This window comes from Falco punctatus (assembly GCF_963210335.1).
Source record: "Falco punctatus genome assembly, chromosome: 6".
Lineage (NCBI taxonomy): Eukaryota > Metazoa > Chordata > Aves > Falconiformes > Falconidae > Falco > Falco punctatus.
In genome coordinates this window covers 24,580,902-24,601,132 of record NC_137585.1, presented here as the reverse complement: position 1 = coordinate 24,601,132, position 20,231 = coordinate 24,580,902, and the positions used below count along the sequence as shown (strand labels likewise).

The window sequence follows — 20,231 nt, the reverse complement described above, 5'->3', positions numbered from 1 at the left end:
CATGCGTAACAGTTACTTGGGAAGACAAATACTGTAACACTGAATGTCCCTTCCCTTCCTTCTTTTTTCCCCGTTATATACTTAGCATGATGTCATATGGTATGGAATATCCCTGTGGTTACTTCGGGTCACCTGTCCCGGCTGTGTCCCCTCCCAATTTCCCCTGCCCCTCCAGCCCTTTCCCTGGCAGGGCCAAAGAAACTGAAGTGTCCTTGACTTAGTATAAACATCATCCAGTAACAACCAAAAACATCAGTGTGCCACCAACATTGTTCTCACACCAAATCCAAAACACAGCACTGCACCAGCTACTAAGAACAAAATTAACTCTATTATACCAGCTGAAACCAGGACAATCAGGTAGAGGAATTCTAAATTCATCATGTCTTTATTGTCTCATCAGACACCCAGCTGCAGGTTCAGCTTTGAGATTTATGATGTTTTTTCTCTTAAACTGCCTGTAGACAGGTTTTTTGGATCAGTCTCCTGTAAATAGATGAAATTGTATGATATGGCTGTGTCTCTTCTTGTTGACCATGTTGCGTAGTTACTAGACTCGCAAGTAAAAAAGGGATTACTGTAATCTCCCGTGCAAGAGTGGTAGGGAGTAAGGCTCAGGAGATTCCTTCAGGGAAGCTTCTACACCAGCCAGTATTGGGAAGTCCCATATGAGGTCTAATATTTTGTTGATTTTCTAGTATAATCAAGATCCTTGAAAAAAAGAGGTGAGTTGGAAATACTATTTTTATCCTTTCTGGATCTATGTAGGAAATTCCTTCAGTACTTCCCGTAAGAGAATCCTTCTGTTCTTTAAGGAGCTTCATCTATGGTTTCTAGAGTTGAGTGTGATACTGAAATTAAGAAACTGGCTTCTAAACCTTTGGTGGTTTCTATGCTTTTTTGTTCCTTTGAGTTATAACCAGCCTTGTCAATGAGGAGTACTACTTACACATGGACAGTGTGCTTATATTACCAATGCTTCTAAAATATGTGGTGAGGCTGAAACATACGTATGTAGGACTTTTGTTTCTTAAGGTTTGGTAGGTAAGCAGGAACTGAGGACATTGAAGGACCTTTTCTCATGTAATACAACTACTTCCAAAGTTGCACATTTTTGTCAAACACATCCTTTAAATATTTTACATGTTTAAAACTTCTTTTTTACTTCTTTGCAAGTGTAACTTTTTTCAACAGTAATTGATAGAAAATGGCTTATTTTTAAGATATTTCTAGTTTTATTACTTGTATGTTGGGAAAGGAGATGCTTTCTTCATAAATTTTAGTGTTGCCTTCTGAACCCTGCTATGGAAGTGAATAAACAGATTCAGTGGATCAATGGAGTCATTGGTTCAATTCTGGATTCGTTACTCAGCTGTTACTTATCTGGTTTATATAATTAAATCAACCATCTGTTGGTTGTGAGGGAGTCAAGGTTCTCGTGTTACTTTTTCATAAGAAATAAAGGGAATTCTTCTGTCAGACTAATTTTGAATAATTATTGGGGTTTTTTTTCTCTCGAAGTTGCTTACTAAGAATACTTGCTTTTTTATTTAAGATGCTGTAGCAGCACAGTTTATTATTTTTAGTGATTTATTGTTCATGATATATATAACTAAAAATATCTTTAGATCAGACGGATAAATAAAAAGTTGAAACTCCTTGAAACTTTTCTTTGAAAGCATTAAATGCAGTTGGTTAAGACAAGTGTTTGTTTTTGAACTGTGGTCCCTAATACAGATTTTGCTGTGGGGAAGGAGAGAAATAAGAGAATCCATGAATGACTTAGTCTTTTTGAAGATTTGAATCTCATTGTCTATTTATTTTAGTAGTATTAGAATGTAGCCAAAGTTTTTGTGTGGATTGCTTTTATGTGATAGAGGCAAGATATGGGGTATCAGCTTTACTACCTGGCGGTGGATGCTGGATGTGTGAAACTGAGTGCGTAAGCAAGGCTGCTGAAGTGGTGCGCACAGAAGCCTGCATCACAGGAAATCTTGGCCTGAGAGAAATTGCTGGTGAGTCACTGCCAGTCCCAGCAGTTGAGAAGCACAGGAAGGTTATTGTATCATGCCACTGCCTAGTGTCAGCAGTGAGTCATGTATACTTCTGCTGCAAAGGGAACGATGCACATAGATTTTGAGAGTTAAATTCTTCCTCAAAATAAGTTATCAAATGTTCCAATAAGGCTATCAGATTATCTTCTAGGAAAATTAAGGTATGTTTAGTGTCTAGGTGCCATATGCTTAAATGTTACTTCCATTATTATATCAGTAGTACACAGATTTATTTCAAGGAAATTATTTTTCAGACAAGAACTCGGAAAGAAACCTCATACTAGCAACAGCCTTGAACTGTTATATTTAAAATAGATGCTAGAGATTGTCATGAAGTTGTACTACTCATGTCTGTATTACCAAAGTACAACTTTTTTTTGGGTACAATAAAATATTCTGAATATCTGTATGACAATACCTTCCCCCCCCTTTTTTTTTTTGGGGGGGGGGGGGGCAGGGGATGACAGGGACACTAACATCTCCACAGAAAGGCTGATTACCACAGCAAGGCTTGTAGAGAAATTGTAGAGAAAAAAAAACCAACTTGCTAAATTAAATGATGTAGCCAAGAGAAGAGCGAACAAAATTTTGGACTCAAACCCTCTCTTTTATTTTTTTTATGGGAGGAAAAGGGACAGAAGCAACAACTTCCCGGTTGAGAACAAATTTAGAAATTTTGCACTGAGTAATGCTACTCAGTTTCAGTAGAAAAAAAATCTGGCTGGTAGCTGTAGGTAAGTGGGGCTGGATATTATGGAGTTCATTACAGTAACTAGCTCCTGTGAGCTACTAGATAAAATACTATTTTTAAAGTACATAATCAAGATTAATTCACTGTATTTGTTATGTGCTTCTATACAGTTTAAAAGATTTAATACAAAACCATTTGTATTAAAAGTCTGGTTGTTACACTACCACATACATCAAAATGACCGTTACTGCCCAAAGGATTGCTGATTTAGGTTGGAGAAAGCAATGGTGTGAAAGTGGTATAATCATGATTTTTTTTCTCAGAGATGTGATTGCATCACTTGCTTAGGTGTTCTCCAGAGCTTTTACAAAAATTATTATATTTTAATAAAGGAAAGGTTGCACTTGTGTGATTATAGTCCCCTATTATATATTGCATTCTTCTGACAGTAGCTGCAGTTTGAGCTTATAAATTAGTTTTCAGTAGTTCAAGTAGTGATTTTTTTTTAAAGAAAAAAAAGCTTTTTTTTTACCTATTCTCCATAATATACCCTTTGAACCCATTTAATGACTGGCTATTTTTTCAACTGCTGTCACTTAAACTAAGACGGTTAAATTGGCACTTCTTTTTTTCTTGAACTGTTCGTGGTAGGTTAATCAAAGAGGAGCTGCTCTATCCTTTCCTTGTAAAATTAATCAAATAACAGGGTTTTATTTTTAGGGTAGTACATAATGTTACTGGTATCCTTTTATATTTATTGAATGTTGTATATCAGGATTTTTAATGAAGTTTTTCTCATAAAACAGAATCACAATAAAAAAAAATAACAAATTACTGTAACCAAAAAAACTCAACCCCCAAACCATGCCTGCAATGGAGTGCTGAACTTTAAAACTGGCTTTTACTTCATGATGTAGGGATGCATATCCGTTAAAAAGAATGATATGACTAAGGTATATGAAGTACAGATGTAAGAGCTGTTCTTTTGTGAAACTTGGATAAATTGAAATACATGTTAGAAAAAGATAAAATTATAGAAATATTTTGTGTGCATAACTAGAAACACAGAGCCATATTTGAAGACATGATGGATTTCTGCTTTCCATTTGTTGGACTAGTGTGTAGTTCCTACTTTTCTGAGATTGAGATTCTTGGGATTTCATCCTAGACACCAAAGTGAAAATTTCCAGGTTCAACACTACCTCCTCTACAATGTTATCCCTGCTATTCTGGAAACTGAGGATAGAAACATGCTTTCTGAGGAAGGATTTTTCCATCCAGCTTTCTGCCTACCTCTGTGTAATAACTAGGGACTTGACCATAAGTTAATCCTAAAACTATATAGATTAGCTTTTCACCTTCCTGTCAGTTGGGTTTGTCACTGATGCTATTATGTATGCAGTTACTGGTTTAGGAAGATACTCTGTATTTGGGGATACAGATGCAAACAGCAATCAATTAGTCTGTGGCAGAACAAGGTGGCAAATAGATGTCTGCTTTCAGTAGCAAAGGGCATAAAGCAAACCAAAGGTAGTTCTCTAATATCTTGTCCTCCAAGAAGAGTGTTTGTAAAGAGAAGTTTCTAAAAAGAACAAAACAAAACACAGTTTTCCCCCAACACCAATACCAACAGCCCTGAAAGCTTAGGTACATATCTGGTCAGGGCTCGTTAGTCAGAAATGGCTATTGGAAATTATACGTATGGACTCCAGCTGCATTAATGGGTCTGTGAGGAAATCTTGAGGTTTGTCCTACTAGGTAGGGACGGGCTTGTTCTAGTAGGTTAGGTTAGGTAACTTGGGGATCTGATCAGAAACAAGGAACATATATGAATCTTGAAGAATCTGGGGCACTTCATTTTGATTTGTAAATTGCCTGCTGACAAGGTCAGGTTGGATGGGGTGTTGAGCAACCTGGTTTAGTGGAAGGTGCCCCTGCCCATGGCAGGTGGGTTGGAACTAGATGATCTTTAAGGTCCCTTCCAACCCAAACCTTCCTATGATTCTGTGACAATCATAGAGTAGAATAAAATCATTTAGGTTGGAAAAGACCTTTAAGGTCATTCAGTCCAACTGTTAACACAGCACTGCCAAGTCCACTACTAAACCCATGTCCCTAAGTGCCACACCTACAAATCTTTTAAATACCTCCAGGGATGGTGACTCAACCACTTCCCTGGGCAGCCTATTCCAATGCTTGACAACCCTTTCAGTTAAGAAATTTTTTGTAATATCCAATCTAAACCTCCCCTAGTGCAATTGAGGCCATTTCCTCTTGTCCTATTGGTTGTAACCTGGGAGAAGAGACCAACACCCACCTACCTACAGCCCCCTGTCAGACAGCTGTAGAAAGGAATAAGGTCCCCCATGAGCTTCCTCCTCTCCATGCTAAACCACCCCAATTCCCTCAGCCATTCCTCATAAAGCTTTCTTTCTAGACCCTTCACCAGCTTTGTTGCTCTTCTCTGGACACGCTCCAGCACCACAGTGTCTTTCTTGAAGTGAGGGGCCCAAAACAGCACAACATTTGAGGTGTGGCCTCACCAGCGCTGAGTACAGGGGAAAGATCACCGACCTGGTCGTGCTGGCCACACTAGTTCTGATACAAGCCAGGATGTTGTTGGCCTTCTTAGCCACCTGCTGGCTCATGTTCAGCTGGTCATCAGCCAGCACCACCAGGTCCTTTTCTGCCAGCAGCATTCCAGCCACTCTTCCCCAAGCCTGTAGCGTTGTGTGGATTTGTTGTGACCCAAGTGCAGATTAAAGCACTGAGCCTTGTTGAACCTCATGCAGTTGGCCTCAGCCCATCCATCCATCCTGTCCAGATCCCTCTGCAGAGCCTGCCTGCCCTCCAGCAGATCAACACTCCTGCCCAACTCGGTGTCATCTGCAAACTTACTGAGGGTGCATTTGATCTCCTTGTCCAGATCATGATAAGATATTAGAACCGGCTCCAATACCGAGCGCTGGGGAAAGCCACTTGTGACCAGCTGCCAACTGAATTTAACCATTCATTTACCACCACTCTTTGGGCTCAGCCACTCAGATTTTTTACCCATTGTAGAGTACACCCATCCAAGCCATCAGCAGCCAGTTTCTCCAGGAGGATGCTGTGGGAAATGGTGTTGAAGGCTTTAGTGAAGTCCAGATAGACAACATCCACAGCCTTTCTCTCATCTGCTAAGCAGGTCACCTTGTCATAGAAGGAGATCAGTTTAGTCAAGCAGGACCTGCCTTTCATAAACCCATGCTGGCTGGGCCTGATCACCTGGTTGTCCTGTACATGCAGCATGACGGGACTCAAGACTATCTGCTCCATAACCTTTCCAGGCACCGAGGTTGGACTGACAGGCTTGTAGTTCCCTGGATTCTCCTTCTGGCCCTTCTTGTATATGGGCATCACGTTTGCTAACCTCCTGCCAACTGGGACCTCTCCAGTTAGCCAAGACTGCTGAAAATGATAAAATGATAAAAAAAAAAAAAAACAACTTGCATTATGGGGGCTTCATTCTGCTTCCCATCCCTGTTTTCAAGCTCAGGGGGCTGGGTACCCAGAGAAAGCTGGTCTTACTGAGGCAAAGAAGGCATTAAGTACCTCAGCCTTTTCCTCATCCTTTGTCACTGTGTTTTTCCCTGCATCCAATAAAGGATGGAGAGTCTCCTTAGCTGTCCTTTTATTGCTAATGTATTTAGAAAAACATTTTTTATTGTCTTTTATGACAGTAGCTGGATTAAGTTCTAGTTGGATTTTGGCCCTTCTAATTTTCTTGTTGCATAGCCTCATGATATCCTTCTAGTCCTTCTGAGTTGCCTACTCCTTCTTCCAAAGGTCATAAACTCTCCTTTCTTTCCTGGGTTCCAGCAAAAGCTCTCTGTTCAGCCAGGCTGCTGGTCATCTTCCCTGCTGCCTCGTCTTTCAGCACATGGGGACAGCCTGCTCTGGTACCTTTAAGAGTTCCTTCCTGAAGAATGTCCAGCCTTCGTGGACTCCTTTGCCCTTCAGGACTCCCTCCCAAGGGACTTTTGTCAACCAGTCTCCCAAGCAGGCCAGAGTCTGCCCCCTGAAAGTCAGGGTAGCAGTTCTGCTGACTCTTCTCCTTCCTTCTCTGAGGAAAGGAGTCCTTTCCCTAATTCTTTCTAGGTCCCAGAATATATCCAACAGGTGAGGAGAATCTGGGGCTTCAGAACCCACCTTGTTCTGTTTCCCTCAAATAAAAAGTGTAACACTAGACAAATGAGCTTTCCAGATTTTCAAGCCCTTTTCAATTTAATTTTTCTTCTAGTTTTGAACTAACGCTCTTATAAAACATGTAGTTCTGAGATTAACATCTGTGTTCAGACACTGGTGCCATGCTTAAGCTCTTGCTAGAGTTGGTGGATTGACACCTCGAACTCACAACAGGGAATTTGTTCTCCTTTCTGTCTTGACAGTTGTTCATCCAGATCTATCAGAAGATTAAGATGCTTCTCTGAATAATTTTTAAATGCATATCACTTGGTTACAAGGTGATTTGCATAAATGCGCTTGAACCAGAATCGAAATACTGAATTGTACTGCATTTTTATTCTTTTTGTCTCTATTTTTGCAGATCTTGGACAGTTATGTATTCTCAGTCTGGTATATAAAGAAGCAAGGGAGTTCAGTTATTGCTCTGCAAGAAGCCTAACAGCGTGACATATTGCTTTAATGACCATGTAGTAGTGATTCATGAGTAAGTAATTCCTGAAAAGGTTTATTAAAAGGCAGTATTCGTTCAGTGAGAGATTCACCCTGAATGATTTTACCAACACAGTCTACAGCGACTGTCCATTTTGATCCATGGACAATGCAAGACTATTCTGTGTTAGATACTTTCATGCTTATTGCAGTGGACTCAGATCTGCTTTATGTTCTTCTATCTAGTCACTTGATTCCTAGAGTGATGTGCAAGACACAGTATTAAAACTTTTCACTGACAAAAGTAGTTCTAGCTGTCAGTCCTGTTGCAGACTACCCATTTTAGCTTCTCTGATTCACATTCTGATCAGATGTATCTCTGGCATACTAAGAACTCAACTTTCTGCACCTGATGGCTTGAGCTGCCAGAGGGAATTGCCTCTTGCTTTGCAAATTCTTGTACCTAGCAGAAAGATGTCTGCAGGGAAGAAACACTCTTCTAAATGGAAGGACTTTTCTGTTTAAGTATTTTCATCACATTCTACTATCCAATAAAGGTTTTCATAGTGAAAATCCTTGACTTAATATTTCCAAAGCAGCATGTGACCCTTGTATCTGTCACTATCATGGTACGTCTATCAGAAATTTGAATGCCTTCTGTTCAGGTACGTTGTACTAGGCCGCCTCATTTCTAGAACTATCTAAGTTCCTCTTCATGCTTTGCTGTCACTTATCTCTTGAACTCCTTCAAGGGGTATTGTGTTGCCTCCTCAAGGTCACAGAAAGCTCCTTTAGAACTTAATGTAATGTGCTGTTTTCTGCTTTGCTATCAGAGGTGCTGCTGTCATTTCAGCATGAGGGTAAGTGTCAGAACATTGTGATCAGAGTTTTTTTACATGTTCTTTCACAGGGACAGTGATTACTGCAGTCATATTCTAAATTTATCCTGAAACACTAGTAAGGCATTTGATCTGCCTGTCTTCCCAAAACTATACTCGGCATAAGAGACTTCATGTATCCAGAAAAGAGTGTTTTCAAGTCTGTCCCTTTGTGAGTGCAGCCAATATTTTATGGCAGAGAGCTGAGAAGATAACATGTGTAATGTTGAAAAGCCACAGGTTTGAAAAGGCTTAGTTGAGTCTCACTGATGATTGCTGCTATTGCAAATTTTGTTACAAATGGGTTTCTATTTTATTCTTTCTTGCATTTCAAAGAAAATTAACAAAGTTATGAAGATGGAAGGGATGCATATCTTCCATTTGGGAAGAACTTACCTTGCTTGTGAGAACATCAAGCCCTAATCTTGCAAGATAGACTTAAAGTGATTCCTGCCATTGTGGCTGACTGCTGTGCCACTGATAACTCTAAAAAAGCCTACTCTACTTACTTAAGTAAGGGAAAATGAATGAGGTTTTGGGGGTTTTGTCTGTATTTAGCAATGCACAAACTATAGTCCTCTACGTCACTGATGATGTACCTGCGTACTGCTCTTGTTGCAGCTGTCTTTGTAGGCCTTTTGGATTTGGGGCCAATTGAGTATGTAAGTCTGCAGTTATTTCTTACTTGGCTTAATACAGGAAAATCATGTGCAAATGCTTTTCCAGGAAACTTGTTTTACTTTCCCTGAAGAACTGATGATATGGCAAATGTGAGAAGATGCAATGCTTACAATTATGTATGGGATAGAAAGCAGTTAGGAAGGTATATTAGAGAGGCTATGAACAAGTAAAGCAAGAATGAAAGTATGACTGTGACATAGCCAAATTGGTCCCATCATCTTCTGAAACAGTGAGATGAGATGTTGGGCATGCAGGGCCTCTTCACGCTGTAGTCATGTCTGTAAAATGACTTTTGCCTTGCAAGGTTAGCATCTAATCAGCACAAAGAAAATTATAAGCAGGCTGGCAAAGTCTCATTCTACACATGGTCTGTGCAGCAAGAGGCAGTAGTTGGTTATCTCCCTGTCTTGGTTGAACATTGTACAAAGACTCCATTGGCAAGAACTTTCTATGTGTCACGGAACAGCCATATGTTGTTTGAAATCCTGAATGTCGTATGTTCTATTATTTGACTAAGGATCAAATCCTTAGTGCAGTCTTCTTATGGTTATGGCCATATCTGGTTGTCTGATGCTTTTCTTGCTCAAGAAAATGTCTTTGAAAAGCCAACAAACAAAACACCAGTTAATTTCAGTGTTTTCAGCTTGCTGGTGAACCACTGTCCAGATTTTATGGTTCTGTCTGATGGGGCTAGCAACTACTCCATTTCTTCAGCTTAGCAGCTGATTATTGGGCTTTTGATATCTTGTCTGGACAGTAACTCAATTTCTGGAGGCACAAGTTTGGAAAGAACACTTCCTGGTGTAGTCATCAATCCGTAGTCTCTAGGCACTGGAGATCTCCCACTACTGCTTGCAGGTGAAGGATGCCACTGTGCTGCATTCCAGGTTGACAAGGAAGAACAAACTATTGTGTTGCTGGGCAAGCAGAAGTTGGCAAAGCTTACAGTTTTATTACACCGCAGCCTACCTTGTAACTGTTTCTTTAGTCCTCAGCAGTCACAAGCTTGAAGTATTCAAAAAGCTTTAAAGGTCAGGCCAGCTCCATGCCTTATCACCTTACATGAGAGACAGAGGGTTTATGCATGCAGATGCAATTATCCAAAATATTTCAGTCAAGATATTCTTGCTGAGATTTATACTGTAATATCTCTGAACCAACTAGTATAGAAGAAGGTTTAAACTGAGGAGGTGTTGGCAAGGGGAGGGTGATGTGGATAAAGTAGTCACGGCTTTCTTCTTGTGCATCGATTTTTCGAATACTACTCTTCCAATATAAATCATCAGCTGTTTTTCCTTACTAGAGCACAGTGTTGATGTATGGTTGTATCTTGGAAAATACTGAACACAAGATCAAAGGTTGTGTAGCAGAGCACCTTTTATCTTGGATTGATTCTTTGCATCAGCTAATGGAAGGATACATTTGCTGACTTCCCTAATTGAGGTGACTAATAATATGTTTTTGCAGAGAAGCTCCTGATCTATGAACAAAATGAGTCATGTTTCATGTAGATGCTATTAATTTGAAAATATTAGACATGTATACATATGTAAATGTTAAAATTCTCCTTCCCTTAAGTACCCTAATGATTTCTACTTACTTTCAGGGGATGAGAGGTTCAGAAAAGCTGAATTTGCACCTAAGCACCTATTTCATGGGCACAACGTTTAGAAATAATCAATACTGTGGATTAAATCGGGTGTGTTGCATACACATGAAAAATAGTGTAGGACTGAATTCTAGAAGTTGTGTTGTGGCTGGCCTGAGTATAGATCAGTCTGATGTTTGTGTGTTGGCTTTTTTTTTATAGAAACTTCTTGCATGAGGATCCATTTTATCAACACAGTTTGTAACAAAAGAAGTTTGTGCTTGCCAGACAGGGGACTCAGAAACTGTAAAGAACTATTTTACTACAGTGTGTGAAACTGTGTATATGCAAGGACTCTTGTTTCCCCAGCAGCATAAGAACAAATAATCAAAGCTCATATCTGCTTATAAATAAAACATGATATTTAAGTAGTGTAATGCTAACCCAATTTGGACAGCCTAGCAGGAAAGAGAGGTTAAAATCGTATGGAAATTTTTGATTCTGATGAGAAATTCTAAACATTTGCCCTAATCCCCAAATTCCTGTTCTCAAGAACGATGAGGGGCACTTCAAAGAATCCAGTTTCTGCCTCCAGAATCATAGCGCGCTGACACTCAAAGCATGTGAAATGTAGATGCAGGAAGATTTGCCTGAGACAAAGCTTGTGAAACACACTAAACTACTAATGTAGATGGACCTTTGGAAATTTAAACACATGGTAGCTGGGACTAACTGGTATGACTTTAGAAATAATTTTCCTCTGAATTCTGTAGCCTACTAGACCAATTGTGGTATCAGCCACAGAGCTCAAATTCCCTTAGGAAGCGGGAGAATATAATTGTCAGAATTATATTCATAGTTCAGAAACTGATAGATAAACTGATGTTTTTCAGAAGTTTACTAGGTTAGCCTATACTTAATCAGAATTTTTATTCTTATTGCACAGGTATGTGCAATAAGAAATTTCTTCAGAATAAGGTACGTATCTACTGTGCTTCAGGTATTCTGTAGAAACTGCCCATATACATGCTTTATTCCTTGAATATAGAAATAGCTTACGTTTTTTCTTTGTAACATAAACTGCTTCATGTTTATCATAGGTAAAATCTTTCACGTGGACATTTACCACTAAATAATTGGTGTACTGCATTTATTCTGTTTTACCTTGCAGCTTTTTTTATGGATGTAACTCTACACTTTGTATGAGGTGATTGCATTGCAGTTTTGGTTCTTCTGTGGCTACAGGTTTATTAGGTAGTTTCTGATCTTCTTACTTCAGGAGTTTAAATTAATTCCTGCTGGTTTGCTTGTGTTTGGTTTGGTTTTTTGTGGTTTGGGTTTTTTTTTTTACAGACAGAGGCGAAGGAATTAGGCTGCTGCATGCTGCCCCCTTAAACCAAATGAGTCAATTTGCGTTAGTCTAGTTCAGCTGACAAATGTGTTACTGACAAATTAAGCTCTTTACCTGTAGCATTTTTTTACCATCTTGCCTTTCTGCTTTCTCAGAGATAATGCAATGTATGGTTGTCTTTAAAATACAAGTCTCTATCTCTGACTCTCACAAATTAAATCCTATTAAAATCATAGCTGTATTTTGTATCTTAAACTAAACATTATGAAAATCACCCAATGATTTCCATTTAAATAAGGGTTTTGAAGCCCCATATCCATCTTACAGGAGTATGTAGCATTTCTGGAATCAGCAAGTTCTGTTTCATCACAGCCCTGCTGGACACCTGACATTAGCCCTTTTTTCAGTTTCTTTGCGTGGGCTGCAGCTGAATGTCAGCAGGGACTCCCTCAGCCAGCCAGGCCTTTGCTTCTGCAGTGCATTCAGCAGAATCTATTTCCCAGAAGTGCCGCCAAAACATTAACTCTTTGAGAATGGGAAAGAATGATTTCCCATAGTGACCAAATCCTATTCTAGCGTTTGGCATGTGATCTCTTTTGAGCTGAATGTGGTTCGTCCTCTTAAAAATGTTTGAAGTGCTTTCATTGTAAAGAACATGAGAGGAATCATCATAATGCAAAAGTTTATGACTGTGTCTGCGGATTTGCTGGCAGTAAGAGGACATTTAATTTCTGTCATTTTCTGGTGATGTACATTTGAGGGCAGACCTTACTGAATTGTCTTCTGAAATAAAATATGTCATAACTGTTGTATCTTTTCTTTCCAGACTAGTAGCGTTGTAGTCATGATGATCTAAAGACAAAAGTAAGGCAGTGTTTGTATGTACTACAAGTACATCTGTTTCAGACCTGGAAGGGCTTTTGTAGCTGAAAGCCTGTCTTTTTCCCCCCCAGCTGTAAAAATAGTTGGCTGAATAAGATTAGCTGTTAACTGGCATCTTGCAGAATTCTAGATTTTTGGTTTTGTAATTTGGTAAACAAATTACATCTGTTTACTTTTTAATTTTTTTTTTCTTTGTCCCTGGGTTGAATCCTGAAAGATAAATACAGAAATATGTGATATGTAATAAAAAAATGCAAACCTGTCCTATATCTTTCCAAGGACTTACTGTTTTCTACATGAAGAACAGCTTGGCATGAGCAGATTTGTAGAAAACTTCCAAATACATGTACATCATAAGCTGTCATTCAGTACAGAATGTACTGGCATTGTGGGTTAACAGTAGAAGTTGTCAGGTAATTTTCAGTAGCTAAGTTTGTCAATAATATTTTTATAAGAAACTTTTATTGAATCTGCTAATTTCAGCAAAACTTCTGTTAGGAAAAAAAAATCTTCCCTGTAGAGTGGAATTTCTGATTAAAAATCAGAGAAGGGTGAGGTGCAATCAACCCCTGAGCAGGAAGTAGACTTGGTCAGGGATGCTCAGTAGAGTGTGGGAGATGCTAAGGGGTTTCTTGGCTAATTCAGACAAAGACCTTGAGCTGAGATTCATCTTCCCTTTATGACACCATGATGTGAGAGATGTAGATTTAAATTCTAAAGTGAGTAAATATTCAGATAGATACGTGTACAAAGCAGAATCTCTCAGGCCCTTCTATAAGAATATGGTGTTACAGATGTAACCAAGGACAGTTTATTGCCTACTAACTAGAGTCTCATTTGGGAAGTATGAAGATGATTAGTAAGAGCTTGAACCTTTATCTCCCAGGCTGAAGCTTTTCTAACACAACACTAACTATTGTAGTCAGACTGCGCTGTTTCTCCCTGTCCTTCCCATCACCCTGTATTCTCTTGCTTCTAAATATGAGTCTTCAGTGTTCTTCAGTGGAAGAGGAGGGTTTTTTTTAAGTTGATGAGTTTTGAAGAATGTAACGATGCTTCCCACGTCATTGTGACACCTTTCTGTGACACAGTATCGCATAATTGCATTTTATGTTTTCCCTTGTTGCTGGGAGAGAGTAGGTTCTTCTCTTCCTTTTTGTTGATTGTTAACAGGCATCTCTTGAACATACCAAATTTTGTCTTGATATTCCAAAAATTAAATTAATTTCTATGATTAACCTACTTAGAATTTAAATCCAGGAGATTAAGGAGAAGTTAACCACATATGTGTTGAGTGCCTAGGTGCCTTGCCTGTATTGCAGAACTCACAGTTCTAATTTAGGCATTTAGACTTCTTGAATAAAGTATGGGATTAATTATGTACCTGATTACGGTAGTTACAAAGACAGTATCTGCAGTGTGAATAGCCTAAATCAGGCAACCAAAACCAGACAGACACATGCATATTGGAATCTTAAACATCATGGCTTGCTAGGTCAAACTCTGTTTTGCAAAGATGAGTGTGGAAATCCTTTCTTTAAAAAGCATGTCACAGTTTAATCCTTTCTTTCAAAATCATGCTAGCAGCAATGGCTGCCTCCTTTTGATCTAAGGTCTAGGGTTAGAATACAGGTCTTGGCTGTAGAGTATCAAATTCCTTTCTCTCTCTGAGTATGTTAAAATGCACATCCCCCACTACCTTTAGAATGGCAGGATGATAAACATTTAAGTTAATTGGAGGTATTGCTATTCAGGTCTTTCTGTTCTTATGCGTTCTACTAATTAGAATAAGAAGCTGTGTTCTTTTTAGTGTTTTCTGTCAGGCCTACTGCATCTTTAAATATTTCATGCAAAATGGAAAAGCTTCAACAGGGAGAGATGAAAATAGCTGCCTGCAGCAAGGTTCTCAAACTCACCAGTTTAGCAATGGGTACATTGCCTTATCCTGAGACTGCAACAGCAGGACTGCTTTGTGAACCAAACATAAAGAACTTCTATTATCATTGGCTGCGGTCATACTGTAGGTTGGAAACTTATCTAACTAATCTTCCCAGGTGTGGGAAATGTGGATTTGAATCCTGTTAGGTGGAGGCAAAGACTGAATCATGTTCTGCTACTTACAGATGTAAATTTTGTGTTGCTGGATGAAAGGTAAACTCTGTCTCTGTGTAGAACCTGGTTAACAAACTTTTAAGTTGCCCCATGTAAGTAATACAAGCAGAGGAACACCCAGTAAGAGGTTACGTTTGCACATTGCCCTTGTAGGATTTACATTTGAGGTGGGCCTGAAGGGACTTAGATCTGTCGAAAGAAAAGTACATTGGGCATAATCAGCACTACAGAACTGTACTCACAAAAGTAGCTTTGTGATTTGCAGGTGTAGTTATAATTTGCTTGAAGACCTATTTTCATTACTTGAAAAAACAGAATCCTTAAGGTCTGAAATAAGAGCAATAAGCTTCAAGCAATGTACAGGTTCAACATAATTGCTTTGACTTTAATTATGTTACCTTTATTAAACTATTTAAGAAAAGCATGATTGGTACTTACTCAGCAGAGTATGGTCTAACGAAGCTCAGTGGTATTAGAAGTATTTTTACTTGTTTATTTCTAGATAAGAAGTTTCAAGAATATTTTTCAAGTTTGATCGAGGTCTCTAGTCAGGTCCTAGAGTAGGATTAAGCATCAGTGGCTAGTATCGCATGAACTTGGAAAATATTTTGCCTTTCTGGGATAGTCACTGATTTAAAAGTGAAGTCTAAGAAATGGTTGAGAAGCTGGTAAGACTTGCCTGCCTCTTCAGAGGAAAAAGGATATTTTCTTTGAAATTATATAGAAGACGAGCTATGTTAACTGAAAAAGTAGTTTATTTATGATGCCAACTAATAAAGAGTTTTGTTCCATTATTCTGAAAATCATAACAAAATTTTGGAAATCAGAGAAAAGAACCCATTTTGCATACATCTTGCATGTTGGAAAGGAGTGGGTGTCAAAAGCATAGAATAATTTCCTATGGTGAATTTTCCAGTTACTTTGTACATAATGAAGTTTGTTCTCAGCTGAGGAGTTCAGAGAACAGTGATAGTAATTCATAAGCTTGGTGCTAACCCTTCCTCTCCCCCCACCTCTTCATTTTTCCTGGGAAACTGAATTCAAGACACTTGCTGACCACTCATGTTGGGTGTTCCAAACTCTCTTGTCCTTACTTAAGGCTGTTCGGTATCAATAAATACTATTTGTCACTGGGATTAATTTCTTTTTTTCACACCACATTTCTGAATTTCCCCCATATTTATATGCTGAGCATGACGTTGTGTGGCGTGGAATATCCCTTTGGTCACTTGGGGTCAGCTGTCCCGGCTGTGTCCCCTCCCAGCTCCTTGTGCCCCCCCAGCCCGCTCAATGGTGGGGTGGGGTGAGGAGCTGAAAAGACCTTGGCTCTGTGTAGACACCACTTAGCAACAACTACAAGATCAGTGTGTTATCAACATTATGCTCATCCTAAATCCAAAATACAGCACTGTACCAGCTATGAGGAAGAAAATTAACTCTATTCCAGCCAAAACCAGGACAGACCCAAAAGTTGCATGGAGGCTTTTCCAGCTTTGGGGGAGATAATTTCTGTGGGTCTGAGACACAGTTTTTGCCTATGTAAACTGAAATGAGATTTCACAACAGACCAAATGGTAAAAATACAGGAATTAGGTTGTGGTGATTTAGTCCACTGATGTTTATAAATAACCCAAGTTTCATTCGGAGACAACACTGAGTAGAGGAAGTAATTTCATGTAGTAGATGATGTGGTTCTTCAGAAGAAGCTCTTTTCTTGCCTGGGAGAAAGGAAGTGCTGAAGTGGCAGTATGTGGAGAGGCAGGTGGAAGCATGTAGGAATTTGTTTATTAGCTAGGAACAACACACAGCTGGGCTGTGGGTAAGTAGAGCTTCTCAAATACAAATGGAATTAACTCATGTGGAATTGTAAAGTTGTGTCTAGTGAGGTTATTGTGTAAGTTTAATGAAATTTAAGGATGTTCTCACACTACTGCTTTTGTAGTGCTTCTGATTTTATTGGTGTTCTATAGGTACAGATGAGGCAACCCTTTTCATGAGTGCAGTCAGTTTTCTCTTACAGCTTGATCAACATACATTAATTGAAGAGATGTGGTAGTTTTGATTGCCTGCCTGCATGCTGGCATGTTTGTGGTAGCACTGCAATTTTAAGGCTTGGAGTTTGTCTGACATTCTCACTTTGACCGTGGTTTGGAGAAATGACAGTAAATGAAAATTTGAATCTTAAATTAAAAAAAAGGGAAAAAGTGATTTCTAAAAACATTTTCAAAATCCATAGATTTCCCTTGAGATAGTTCTTTTCTTCTCTTAAACTGCTAAATGCTGACTTGAAAATAAATCTGAGCATCCACCAATATATAAACACAATGTACCTTTTAGAACAGAGTAATTAGTTATTCCCTCACCTAATACACCTTTGCTATGTTATCACATATTTTGTAACCTAAAGTGTAGTTTTAGATTAGCAGAATTAGTATCTGCCAACTATTGTGTTATTTAAATAGAAGAAAAGACAATAACAGCATCTCAAATGGACCATGAAGCTACAAATTTAAATTTATTTCAGTTTATGCTGATACCATAAATGATGGTTCCATTTTCTTCTCCACCAGCTCTTTGACTGCATGTTCCCACCCCTACTTCACACCAGGATCAGCATCAGTGTAGTCGCTCCCATCAACTGGATCAGCGATCTGGCTGGAAAGACGTTTTGTTTGGTTTGGATGGGGCTGAATTTTTAACCAGGTGACATTTTGGTCCAGTTGTCAGTACCAGCCACCTAAGGAAGGACAGAGAGCTGAATTGTTCCTTTTAGTGGCAGTGTGGACTTAAGTGAGCTGATGATAGAACAGCACCTTCGGTTTTGAAAAGCTAGGCCAGAACACAGAAGGAGGGGAAGTACTCTGTGAAGTACTGAACTTTGTAAAGAAAGTGGGATTGGATTGCCTTTATGCACCATTCTATACAGCCAAACTAACCATTAACATTTGTAAAAGAGGTTAAAGATAGATGGTTGTGCTGCAGATACTGTCTTCTGTGTATTGTCTTTTCATAGAATTGCAGGATGGTTGAGGTTGGAATAGACCCCTGGAGGTCAGCTGGTCCAACCTCCCTGCTCAAGCAGTGCTGTCTAGAGCTGGTTGCCCAAGACCATTTCCAGGCAGTTTTTTAGTATTTCCAAGGAATTTTACATAAGAATTGTATAAATATATTCTTGAAGTAGTACTTAAATTCAAATCCTTTTACATTTCATCTTTTCACAAATATTTGAGAGAAATGAAGTACCTGGATTTATGTCAAACATACTAATTTGGCACCATCTTTATATTATAGACCTGAACAGTGTGTGTCTTGCGTCAAGCTTGATCATAGATTATAACTAATTCTGACTAGTACTTTAATCCTAGTGAATATTGGAAGTAGCTGTATTGCAAACACATTTTTGTAATGTGTAAAGGTAGACCCCAGTGATCAGTCCGTCTGACTTGTTCACATTCAGACTAAACTGTAAGTACGTCTGCCGCTCTTAAGGGAGTATAGGAGTATCACTTGGTGTGTATGTCATCCTTGGTAATCAGATCTTTGTTGTGTGTTAGTACTTGTTGGTTCTTGTCTTGATACTTCTGTCTTGCTGAGAAGAAAACACGTGTGTATCTAAATATGAAGGGAGGACTTTTTTCTAGGTAAACTGCTTCTCCCATATTATCCCACTATATTAACCCACTGTATTCACAGGATTTAGTGTCCTGCAGAACTACAAATTACTGCTGATCATTTGATTGACTTCAGTTCCTCCTTGTAAGGTGGCAATTTCTGTTCTGTACTAAAATCCTCATACATAAAATTGTATGATGTGACCCTTCTCCCCCATCAGCATATATTCAGCTGTCTATAGTTACAATTCTTTCTGACATACTGAAGTGTCTTCTGTAAGTCAGCTGGGAAATCTGTGCTGTGTGTAGTGTTAATGCTAAAGACCTTGGGAGTCTTCATGGCTGATGACATTTTATTAGACGATATGTAAATACTAATAATCATGTGTCCCTCTGCTTTGCCAAGATAGTAATTCTAGTCTGGGACTTATGCAGAATTCTTCTATGGGGTACACAAACATCTGGAAAAAAAATACTTTAAGCTCTCAGCTTACTGACGAATGCCTACTGATGTTTTCCTGTTTGAAATAGTGACTCAGTCGAGTTGGTGGAAGTGGAAGAGTCACCCAAGTAAGAGGTTTCTAGTGTTAAGCAACTTCTACCAGGTATAAAATGAGGGACTTGAAATTTCTGTAGTATAACCCAGTTCCACCTCAATTCTGCTTTCAAAAATGTAGGTCTATTGGTGTTCTGGTTTCCTCATGGTAGTTCAGGAGGACGGGCATGGGTCATACTATTCTCTTTTTCTCCAGTGGAGGGAATCCTCTGATTTTATTTATTTATTCTTTTAGCATATGCAGATGACTATACAGGCTCTCCAAGATGAGCTTCGGATCCAGCGGGACCTGAACCAGCTGTTCCAGCAGGACAGCAGCACTAGAACCAGTGAGCCCTTTGTGGCAGAGCTCACAGAGGAAAATTTCCAACGACTTCATGCAGAGCATGAACGCCAGGCCAAGGAACTCTTCCTGCTACGTAAAACCTTAGAAGAGATGGAACTGCGTATTGAGACACAGAAACAGACCTTAAATGCTCGTGATGAGTCCATCAAAAAGCTGCTGGAGATGCTGCAGAGTAAAGGTCTGTCAGCAAAAGCCACCGAGGAAGATCATGAGCGAACAAGACGGTTGGCTGAGGCAGAGATGCATGTGCACCACTTGGAAAGCCTTCTTGAACAGAAGGAAAAAGAAAACAACATGCTGAGAGAGGTAAGTGACCAAGTTTGGGTTCATCTCCAATCTTAAGCTCTTCTCTGTCTCCTCCATTTCACAGCTTTAAGGAGAGAGTCTTCCATCCTCTCTAAAAGTTATTTTTTACATTGCAAACTTGACATAATTTGTCCCTGTTTTAAAACTTCTTTATGGCTTCCTTGCGTGTGCTTTCTGGGGTTTTATGCTTTAGGCCCCACTTTCACCGTAGTCTCCATATGAAGCTCTGGAGGTGAATTTTCACAGACTGTAAAATTCATTCTTCCATTCTATTTTAGTGTGAGAGAAAGTAGCTACCTGTATTTAGGAGACAGCTGAGAGAAATCTTTGCAGGAGTAATGGATGATTGCTCTACGGTTTCCATGGAAACACTCCTCTTGCTGTGAAGGGTATTTGATAAAACTATTGGGTGCCCTGGATGCACAGCCAAAAAAAAGATAACTTAAAGGGGACATTGCTGTACACATAGTAACCCCTTCCCACCATACCTCTGAAAACAGAAAAGAAAAAACATTGTTA

At 39.1% G+C, this 20,231-nt stretch overlaps 1 protein-coding gene across 7 annotated transcripts in view; it reads left to right on the top strand.

Moving 5' to 3' along the window:
* Positions 1 to 20,231, top strand: part of ERC1 (ELKS/RAB6-interacting/CAST family member 1) — a 302,544-nt gene that overhangs the window by 46,672 nt on the left and 235,641 nt on the right. For all 7 annotated transcript variants that reach the window (XM_080393515.1, XM_080393513.1, XM_080393510.1 and 4 more), the window contains exon 3: positions 19,296 to 19,712. In XM_080393515.1, coding sequence (XP_080249641.1) covers positions 19,296 to 19,712 — 417 coding nt within the window. The remainder of the gene's footprint in view (positions 1 to 19,295; positions 19,713 to 20,231) is intronic.